The sequence below is a fragment of the Oryza glaberrima genome, chromosome 2 (assembly GCF_000147395.1).
Source record: "Oryza glaberrima chromosome 2, OglaRS2, whole genome shotgun sequence".
Classification (NCBI taxonomy): domain Eukaryota; kingdom Viridiplantae; phylum Streptophyta; class Magnoliopsida; order Poales; family Poaceae; genus Oryza; species Oryza glaberrima.
This window is the reverse complement of record NC_068327.1, coordinates 22,516,743-22,527,784: the sequence shown is the minus strand read 5'-3', so window position 1 is coordinate 22,527,784 and position 11,042 is coordinate 22,516,743. Positions and strand designations below refer to the sequence as shown.

General features: G+C 44.9%; 2 protein-coding genes and 1 pseudogene across 2 annotated transcripts; 1 reads left to right on the top strand and 2 right to left on the bottom strand.

The window, feature by feature from the left end:
• Positions 1 to 1,151: 1,151 nt before the first annotated feature.
• On the top strand, positions 1,152 to 2,414 carry LOC127762279 (FCS-Like Zinc finger 15). The gene is made up of 2 exons (XM_052286722.1): positions 1,152 to 1,530; positions 1,752 to 2,414. The coding sequence occupies exons 1-2, from the start codon at positions 1,310 to 1,312 to the stop codon at positions 1,909 to 1,911; spliced, it is 381 nt and encodes a 126-aa protein (XP_052142682.1). The 5' UTR covers positions 1,152 to 1,309; the 3' UTR covers positions 1,912 to 2,414.
• Positions 2,415 to 2,734: 320 nt separating this feature from the next.
• On the bottom strand, positions 2,735 to 3,765 carry LOC127762278 (uncharacterized; annotated as a pseudogene).
• A 272-nt stretch (positions 3,766 to 4,037) lies between these two features.
• LOC127762277 (serine/threonine-protein phosphatase 7 long form homolog) lies at positions 4,038 to 10,853 on the bottom strand. The gene is made up of 4 exons (XM_052286721.1): positions 10,670 to 10,853; positions 9,183 to 9,460; positions 7,775 to 9,079; positions 4,038 to 7,605 (listed from the first exon to the last, which is right to left on the bottom strand). The coding sequence occupies exons 2-4, from the start codon at positions 9,444 to 9,446 to the stop codon at positions 6,874 to 6,876; spliced, it is 2,301 nt and encodes a 766-aa protein (XP_052142681.1). The 5' UTR covers positions 9,447 to 9,460; positions 10,670 to 10,853; the 3' UTR covers positions 4,038 to 6,873.
• Positions 10,854 to 11,042: the final 189 nt, after the last annotated feature.

Sequence of the window (11,042 nt, the reverse complement as noted above, 5' to 3'; positions counted from 1 at the left end):
CAACTGGGAAGTTAATTAAGTGAGCATGGACTCAATGGACTCCACTGTGGAGATAAAAAAGAGTGGCGCTTACTTGCTTATACTCAATATTATCTTGGAGTGGAGCTCATGATCAACCAGAGTGATCTAAATCTAATCTTGTCGATGCCTAGCTTAAAATGTGGGCTAGAGGTTGGACATGGCAAATTTGATTGACATGCTACCGGCAAGATTGGGGTTATAAATGGGATGGGACTTGGCCACCAAATATAGGTGCTGCACAAATGATTTATGCAAGGCGCAGATCACCACTTTTAATTTGTGTGACTAAATTTTAAATTCCTAAAAATTCCATGTTAATTTATAATTAATATAGCTTATGTAATTACATTGTTTGAGACTAATTTGATGTTAGCCTAGTCGACAACTCATCATCTAATTTGATGTCCTAAAGCAAATTTTGTGTTGTGTTGTCGATCGATTCGTCTAATGATGATTGTAAGCCGTACAACTTACTAAAAGATAATTTATGGGTCAATTTTTTATGTATAAGTCATTAGAAATTTAAAAGATAATGCTGAAAAATAAAATACAATAAAAAAAGACATAACAACTTAGAGCAAGTATAATAATAGGTTGTAGGCCGGCTAAATGCTGAGGTGGAGAAGAGAGGAGAGGAGAGAGAGGAGAAGCGGGCTGTAAACTTATAACCAGCTTGGACACAAGAACCAAGAAACTCTATGAGAGAGACAAGTGGGCTCTGTATTAATTGTAAAGAGCTAACTATTACAAATCGGCTGTATTATTAGTCTTGCTCTTGTAAGTTGTAGGGCAAACGATGGGGAGGCTTAAAATTTAATGGTGTGGACAACCTTTAAGTAACATGGTCCAATTTCAACTACAACAGTATTCTCCCTAACAACTCATTTTAATCCGATCTCTCCTGAAACAAATCCTGGTGACATGAGACAATACCTATGCAGATGGTCAGATTTCAACTTCAACAGTATAACCCCTAATATCACTCGACTACATTTTCATCCTCTTAGAATTTTCAAAATGCAAAACACCGTGTTAGTGACATCCCACTATCCCAATCGATCAAAACCCTGCCTCCTTAACCTGCTCCATCAGCGCACCCCACACGCACTTCATCCTTTAAAAGCACACACCACCCCTCTCCAGGGAGAAGAAAAATCCCCAACAAAAAAACAAAAGAAGAGCTTGATGCCATAGGAGAGCACAAGAGCTCAACCACACACACACACACAGAGAGATTTTGACTATTAATTTTCATCGTCTTTGGTTTTAAGTTGGTGTGTGTTCTTCCATGGCCGGCTTGAGTGTCCTTCTTGAGACACACAAGAACGACCACCACCCCAACATGAGGCCTCCCCAAATCATCAGCAAGGCCACCCTCCATAGCCACCCAAAGACGATGTCCTCCTCCTCTCCGGCGACGGCGACGACGGCGACGATGAGCTCCTTCTTGCAGCGCTGCTTCCTCTGCCGCAGGGAGCTCGCCGACGGCAAGGACATCTACATGTACAGGTCCGTCCGTCTCCATCCATGGCATGCATCTAAGCTGCCTCTTCTGTTGATTACTCTGTCCATTCCATAGTACTATAATAGATTTTGAAGGCATATTATAATACTATAAATTTGGATAAACTTACTAGTTAGTACTAGACGCCTCTTCAAAATTTCTTATATTTTAGTACGGAGTATTATATTACTGCTGAATATGGATGTATATGGCTATATATATGCAGAGGGGACAGAGCGTTCTGCAGCGTGGATTGCCGGTGCAAGCAGATCTTCATGGACGAGGACGCCGCCGCCGGCGGCGGCAACTGCGCCGCGGTGCGCGCCGGCCGGCGGCGGGCGGCCGTACCGCGCGAGCAAACCGGCGCCGGTGGCTTCGCGTACTGATCGATCGAATCATCGATCAGCCCAGCCGTACGCGCGCGCGCACGTAGATTAATTAGCACAAATGAAACGAAAAGCAGAAGAGATCAAGCACGACGATTTGGGGAAGATCAAGATGCTTGATTCATCATATAATAATAATAATTTATTATTCACTCGCCAATGAAAATGTACTGGTTGATTAATTAGATCCCTTTCTTTGGAGAATGGATTCAATCGAGCATGGAGTGGAGTACGTGGCAGCTCATCTGCGTGGGGCCCACATACGTGTAGATATGTGTACATACGTGTCTCCTCTCCTGATCCTCTGCTGGTCCTGGATTAGCTGTAAATAAGGGATAAGATGGGCCAAGGCTGGGACACTCTTGGACCCTCTCCTCTTGAAGCGGATCATGACCGTAATTAACGGCGACAATGCTCTTTTTTAAAATACTCCATGTCTTTGTTGATTACTCTATCTTTTTTAGAAGAGTATATAATTTTAGCTTAATAATTTATCTCCAAAATTATAGTTTTAGAGTGGTCTACTAGATATGTTTAACACAATCAATAACACTCTCTTCTCCTCGTATTAACAAAGGACATAATAGTGCCCACCAAGTCAGACACTTCTTGCATACCCTCTGCGGTCTCCCTGACAGCCTAGGGGAAAGGATGCCTGAGAAACACCTACGCTGATAGTGCTCCTACGTAGCGCGTGAATTCGTCTACGTGATGGAAAAAGCAGGTGGGGCCTATAGCTACGTTGGGTTCTCCATATCTCAACAAATGCTGTGTTTATTTTAGCAAAAAGAGTTTAAGATTTTGGTTGAAATTGAAGATGATGTGACTGAAAAGTTGTGTATATATAACAGGTTAATGTGATGGAAAATGACTGAAGTTTAGATCCAAACTTTGAATCTAAACACACAGACAAAGTAACGAACACCTCGCGCAAAAAACTCTGGCACAGGACCCACTTGGTGAGGACTCGGTGAGGAGAAGAGTTGGAGATGTTGTAGCGCCGACTAGTGTGGCCGCCGTTGTTCTCCCAAGCTGGTGAAGCCTCATCCAAGTCCCCCACCTGAGAAAATCCGGCGGCGCTGATGTGTCCGTCACCGTCGCCGCTCGGAACGAGGGAGTTCCGGACCGCCACCGCTCTGCGTCGAGATGGCCCCTTGCTGCTCCGCTCGGCGCTTGCTGAAGATGCCAGAGGACGCTGTCGCTGCTCCGTGTCGAGAAGGCCCGCCCGCTGCTCCGCTCGATGCTCATCGCCGCGTCGCCGGGGGAGCTCCTCGACCGCCGGCCTTCTAGGCTTCTCCGCGCGCGAGACGGTGTTGGCGCCGGTGCCACTGAGGGTTGAGGGGAGAGTAATCGGGTGCCGCCATGAATGGAGAGGAGGGGCACCGACCGGGGAGCTCGTGGAGCTGGTGGAGTCGCCACCGGGGCCCGCCACGACCACGTCACCGCCGCCGCTGACGACCGCGCCTCCCTCCCGTCAGCCCGTGACGACGCCATCGTCAACCCGTCGACAACACCGCCGGCCATCGCCCCGGTTGCGGATCTCGAGCGGCGGTGGCGTCGTCCTCCCACGTCGCTCCACTCCAGATCCGCGCCGCCTCCGCCGCCGCCGCTCCAGATCCGTGGCGCCGTCGTCACCACCGCTCGAAGCAAGGACGAGCCTGACGACGCCGCCTCCTCTCCGCTTCGGCTCAACACCAGTAAAAGGGGAAAATGGGAGAGAGAAGCACCGGGAAAGGGGAAAGGTAAAAAAGTGGTTGGCTTGGGGGTGGTTGGCTTGGGAATCCCGTGAAGTAACTTGCGCTATGTGAGGAGTGGATTCTATGTGCATTTGTTCTACGTGGCATATAAGGTAACTCAAACGAGGGACTTACACTGCTACTGCCTAATAGGGTGCTCCTTGGGTTGGCGGCACCGAAGTCAAGCTGATGTCGTATCGGTGTCAGATGCATATCAAATGGAAATATGGCGATAGAGAGTCGGCCGTCTCCTGACGGGATTCCTCCGACATGCTTGTAGTGGCTGCAGTTTTGCTAGGCTCAGCGCCACGGCCTCCTGCACGAGAGGGCGTAGTGCGCAGCCACCCCGCACGTCTCGTACGGATAACAAGTGTCCTCGATGAGTTTAATGGACTAAGGCTTTTTTGATTTAGCTTAAAATTATTATAATTTGAGTTATTAGGAGTAAGTTGAAACAAACAAATAGCTTATTATGATATATTATTACAACCTATAAACCAGATTACTATAATCTAATAATCTACTATAAGGTGCTTTTTTTAGATTATTAGATGGCTAACAACTAACAAATAACTAATAATCCAAAGAAATAAACATCTAACAACTTACTCTACGTAGGTTTATTATAGTCCAGTTTATAGTAATTTGGCTCAATAATCTAGATTGCAATAATCTTAAACTGAAACGAACGGGGCCAACTCGAGTCTTAGAGAGTTGAGTCGAGTTCACTTTTAAAATCATTTTTTTAACAAATCAAGCCACGCAAGCTCGTCGATTCATTATGAGGTGAGTGTTAGCCAAAGCAAAACTGAGAAGAGAAGTACATTGATAACAAAATATCAGCATGGGGAAACGTCATTTTGTTCATAGGAGGCAACAAAAAGGAACAACACATAAATAACATACCCAAATATTAGGTCGATCCATTCATGCAAATGAGCGGAGACATGATCACTCTCAAGAGCTTTCCTGTGTTTACATATGAAATCAACAGGGTTGAGACCAAGGAGGCAATTCCACGGAGCCTGTAATACAGAATGAAATAACTTACATAGCTTTCCAGAAAGTTGAGTTGACCCTAAGTCAACCAAATTCACATTAGTGTAACTCAGTAAGGTAAAATATCTCTGGAATCTACAGAAATAATCACCATAATTAGGTTCCACCAAAGATTCTGATTAGACTTCCGTGCTAAGCAATGCACAATATACCACAGTGAATTGAGGGCACAGTTTTTAACAAAACTCACTAACTTTTTTACATTATTCATGTCTTCAAGGACACTGTTCCATGTTCTGTTGATACAAGAAAACGTGTGTGATCATATTGACCAAACCTGCCACATTGCTGCTGAATAGAAAGGGCCGTAAAAGGCTCTATCCTGACAAGATAATATAACACCTGCAGTAGATGCTATGTCAACAACCAATAGCACGATAACACCTGAAGGGATTGTCGTTGATGAACAGTAGAGAACCGATTAATCAAATGGGATGACAATAAATTAATCTAACTCCAAACAAAAGGGGCAACACACAAGCAAAATGCTGACACAAAACATGCATAATCTAAGAAAAGGTACCATGCCAGGACAGGAGCAATGTGAACGGTAGGTGAAATTTTGGGATGATTGGGTCGTTGAAACTAGAGTAATGTTCTTGGGGTTTCTCCAGTCATGCAGGATTCAGAGCGCCAACCGGCTGCATTGAAAATTTTCAAGTATCACTATCAGCAGTTATTGAACAAGATATCATCCCCAGAGTAAATGAATGGAAAAGAAAAAAAATGCACAGAAGAGGTCCAAATTGGCAGCAAGGAATGAGGTACAGAATCCACTTTTGGAAGATCTCAGTATGCGGACGCCGGACAGATCTTCCAGATCCAAAATGTTTTGGAGTGGTAATCTGCTAATATCCATGGAAAAACAGGGTATTGCATAAATTACTGGTGATCATTTAAACACAGTAGTAGATTTATTAGATCAGAAAATGAGAGTTATGAAGCAAACATGCATGTGCAATGTCGTTGTAACTGCGCCCAGCAAGAGTGTTCAGTTCCATCAGGTATTCAAAATTGCTAATCTGCACAAAAGGACAGATCTACTTAAATCTTGAATACACTTAACATGTTGGGCTGAAAAGGTGGTTGATTGCATATCAACCTCCCATCTAGCCCAGCACTCTGTCAATTGCAACTTCTTACATATTTACTCAGGTCTCAAATAAAAATGCAATTGATTAAAACTTCCAGTAAGAGCAGATTTCAACATTGAACTTTGCAGAAGAACACCAACCTGGGTAGCTAGGAAAATGTTGTTCAAATACGGAGGTTTTGTATGAATGGTTGCCCGATAAATAAGCATGTTTACATGCTTTCTGTATCCTAGATAAAAATCATATGCATCTTTAAAATATTTAGGCAGCTGTAGTGTGCTATATGATTCCAACAACGCAAACTAGAGTATCATCAAGGATGTACCTCGAAATCGAAGAAATTTGACCTATCTACCATGAATAGCTCTAAAGCACTTTACCGTAACAAATACCTGCACAGTTCATTTAAATCAGTATGACACACAAGTACTATAAATGGTTACTGCTGACTCAGTAGTCCATAGGTATATGAGAAGGGCACAGCTAATAAAAGCGCAAAAGTTATATTAGCTAACACTAAAGACAGTGCAGCAACAAGTTCAGTGTACACCTTCATACTAGATAATAAAGAATCATTTACCTTCTATAAATTTGATGAAGTGGAGATATGAAGCAGCTCCAATCTTTATCTTGCTGATCATATTGGCCAGTAGTAGATGCAGCATCATCCATCTAACTGTCACTATCACTAATATGCTCATCAATTATAAAGTTAAGCATCTTCTAAGGAAAACCATTACTACCTCCATCCCAAAATTTTGCTACCTAGTACGAAATTGGACACCCCTGTCCAGTTTTATAGTACTAGGAGGTGTCCAGTTGAGTACTAGGTAACTACATTTTGGGATGGAGGTAGTATACAGTATACACTAGGGCTTAATATATCCATTCCCATATTACATTGGAGATGAAGCAGAATACTACCATCAATGAATATAAATACAAAAAAAAGAACTTCTAATGTCAAAAAAATCAACATGGCAAACATAACTAGTCACTATACAAAGGTGACATGATGAGGGGTGAAATCAGAATCGCCTGTCTCCTCTGCAGATGAGGGGACACCATTATAGTTAGTTGCCCTCTGTTGTGCCTGGGTTTTCCTGTTCAGCAACTAGTTTGACATCTGTGTCCTGTTGTGGGGTAGATGAGCCAGTAACTTGGGTGGTTGGATCGACATTTCCATTGACTGCCTTTGCTACTTCACAATTCTCCTCCAGTGCCTGAGCTGACAGGCTGGATGAGAGCACATTGTCGGAATCATTGTGATCCACACATATAGGTTCCACCATCAGTTCAATCTGGTCCATTTCATTAGGATTTTCCAGATGTCCATCTTGATCAAAATCAGTGTTCTGCTGTGGAATTACAGAGTCTGGAGCAGGAGTGGCTGTATTACACTCATCGATGGCTGGTGTAGCTAAGTGACAATGTTCCTCCAACTCCAGTGAAGGACATGGACAGATGACATTGTTGAAATCATTGTTCTCCTCATCCATAGGCTCGAGGGTCATTGTTGCATCATCCACCATGTGAAGCTCTTCCTCTTCCTGGTGTTGAGCTTCTTGATCGGCATCCACAATGTTCTGTTCAGCTTCTAGCAAAAGTAGAGGCATGTCTTGAGTGGCAGCTGATTCAACATGTGGACTAGTAGCTGAACCACCATTTTCCTTGATCTCACCAAGGTCGTGAAGAACATCTTGAAAGCCATGCAGAAACTCAAAGACCAAGGCTTGTGTGGTTGTATCAGCTGTGGACGCCATGGCTATCTTGGCCTTCTTTACCATACCATGCAGTTTATCAACCTACAACAATCAGCAGCCTTCAAGTTAAATATATTAGTTAAATTATGCATGGACTGCTTGTAAAAACTATTTGAAGTCTTGCAAAAGACAGCACGTGTATCTGAAACAAATTTAGGTCCAATTAACTTTAGAAACTGATCGTAGGAACTGAATAGATAATATGGCTTACTGCTTTGCGGATCATAGGAGCCTTGGCTTGATAATGAAGATTAATGGAGTCATCAGGCTGTAATGAAGGTCCTGCTTCCACATCATCACTGATTGATGGTACAAGATACCGCCGTGTAGCCCCTGTGTACCAATGCAGGTACTCCTCATAAGAAGACGGGTCATACTGCTCTGACTCTGGAAATATGCGCTGTCGGCGGGCTTCCCATTCCTGAATGTACTCATGATGTGTCTCTTCCCAGTTCTCACGTTCTCTGCCACGTCGACTAATACGATGCAGCGCCTGTAGTGTAGGCCGAAAAGGTGGTGGAATGGATTGGCGAAGCCCAAATTGCCGCATCACTCGCTCAGGCAAATACATCTCGACTAGTGGAAAATTTATTAGTGGAGCTTGTGTAAGCCACAAGTCTGCATTTTTTGTACAAAGCAGTGGCAAGCTTGCAGACTCAACGTGCAAGTACGGCTCCCACTTCACCTGATCTGCTCGCTGCAGGTTCAGTTCATCCCTGTACTGCTTAAGACAGCGTGTAGCATTCTCACTTTGTGTGCGAGCACCTACCCAACGAAAGCCAACTGGGAGCACATCCTGTGGAATGTCTGTCTCTGGGCACACGGGAGACCGGACCAACGGTCTGCCAACATGGGAGCGCTCCCAGCTCCAAAGCTGCAAGAGAAGCAATGAACCACCAATGTTCTTGATATTGTGGGAGGAAGCAACAGAACAAAGAGAACGGTATAGGAAGGCCAGCACTGCAGATCCCCAGCTGTATGTCCCAACAAGAGAAAGATCAGCAATCAGTGGAAGATATATCAGACTCATCCGTCCTGTTCCATCTGGAAATAGCACCCCACATAGAAGGCTCAGGATATATGCTCGAACATGCCTCTTCACAGTCTGATCATCTGCCCCTTCTGGTAATTCATAGAAATGCTTCTTTAGCCATTTGTAGTGCAGAAAAGATTTTCCAGGCATTGATGGTCCTCTTGGATCATGACCTAGACAATCAATGACCATCTGCGCATAATCATGATCAGTGGTAGAACAAACTGGACGACCATCGATAGGAAGAGCTAACAACATTGAGACATCTTGTAGTGTAACTGTCATCTCCCCAGAAGCCAGGTGGAAACTATGAGTTTCTGGTCTCCAACGCTCAACAAGGGCAGTGATCAATGCCTTGTCCAACTGAGGCATCTTCTGGCAAATTTGTGAGAGCCCAAGCAAGCCAGCATCCCTCAAATAAGGACGGTATCTCTCATGAAATTTTAAAGGTTTGTGATGTCGCAACTTCAACTGTTCCACAGCCTGCAAAAAAACATTGACCTCAGTCAGACTGCAAAGTTTATTCTTCCTACAAGAACTTGTTACTCATGCAACTATGACAAAACTTAATTGCTCTTAGATTAACCTGATCACCGAAGATTGCGTCCGATCGGTGGTTGATCTTTGGATTGAGTAATGTGTTGGATACATGCTCTACTGATGGGCTTACAAGACAAGGTAGTGGGCTTTGCTGCGGAGTAAACTCAACATTGTCCTCTTTATCAGAAGTAGTACTTGGGGAAGAAGGTATGGAGGTTTCATGAAAGTCCATGTCATTTTCAGCCAAAGCACTTCTCCCACGGCCACAGCCACGACCACGGCGGCCACCTCCTCCTCTCTTTGAAGACATGATCCTGTACTGTTCTAGTATTTGGGAAATTCATGAGACCAGTCAGGGAAAAGGCACAGACGTTGACACTTGACAGTAAAAAAAAACACAAGCATATGTTGAGAATTTATGCAGTGGTGAAGCCCTGAAAGCTGCAATGGGTGTGCACACTTTAGTAGCGAGTCTGAAGTCTTGAACAATGCAGAGGGGGGTCTCTCCACTAACCTGATCACGAAAAAAGAGGGAGAAAAGGGGGGAAAACATGCATATTCCTCTTTATGACTCGCTTCGAAAAGAGAATTTTCAAATGAATTCTGCAAAATCATTTCATTTTGAGTGTCCCAGACGAGCCTACATCGATTGAACTTGCTATATTGATCTACATATGCATGCCACCAAACAAACACAACAGTGGATTCCATTTTCGTAGTATGATTTTCCAGTGACAACCAAGGAACTGAGACTTGAAGAGTGAGAATCTACGGGAAGATGACATTAGAGGATTGTACCTGCACCTTGTGCCGAGACGCGCCCTTGAGGACGACGTGCCTGGCTCTAGCAATTCAGTTCGCCGGCCACCCACGGCTCCGTCCCCCTGCCCCCTCCTACAAGTGTGGCTCTTCGGCTTGCTACGCCCGTTGCTCGCCCCTCCACCCCATGGCCACTGGTGGCGAATCACCAATCACACACATCCTAGGACTCAAAATCAAGCTATAACCATGACCGGCACTAAATCCGGTGGCTGGAGGTGGAAGACGAGACAAACTGTGGATATACCAAGTAATGACAAAGTAAAAGTTCAATTATGTTGACAGTATTCAGCAAATGTAAAACATCAGAAAACATGCTGCTGTGTAGAGTGAGCAGCGAGCGACCTAGCTTCCACTCCTTCCATGTTGATACTCACCAGATCAAGATTCATCAAAGAACTACGAGCTACAACTGTTCCATGTTAATATTCACAAGATCACGATTTCGTCAAATAAGAACTACAAGCTAGAACTGCCATCCAAGGAGCTAGCAATCCGCCGCTGCAAGCAAACCAGGGAGTGAGGTCCCATGTGTCACCGACTCAACGCAACACTAGGAGGAGTAGGAGGAGGAGGAGAGGAAGTGGACGAAGCGAGGAGCACGATGCATCCTCGAGGCTCTTCTCCCCTCCTGCATCCTCCCGCTTCCTCCGTCCTGTCACTGCGGAACCCTGGAGAAAAGAGGAGAGGGGAAGAGGAAGAAGAAGGGCTCACCTCGGATCTCGAGAATGGAGGCGCAGAGGCGGCGTCTGAGGGGGAGGGAGAGGCCTGGATGAGACGTCTTGCCGGAGGGGGAGGCTCGGCGGCGCCGGCGGTGGCGGTGGCTCACGAGAGCGGCGGCGCCGGCGTCGAGGGGATGCGGCGCGAAGAAGCGACGGAAAAAAAAAAAGAAAAGAAAATCCCGACCTCCCGAGCAGTGTGCTTGCCTACTTGGTAGGACGGCCCAAGTAGCAATTCTACATTGCGGCCCAAGTAGCAATTCACTCTGCGGCCAGCAACAGTACCAGCAAAATTTATATCAATTGAAAAAAAAAACATCAGTTGCGTATTTGATCCTATTTTAAAAGCTAAAAAAAACTACCATTCG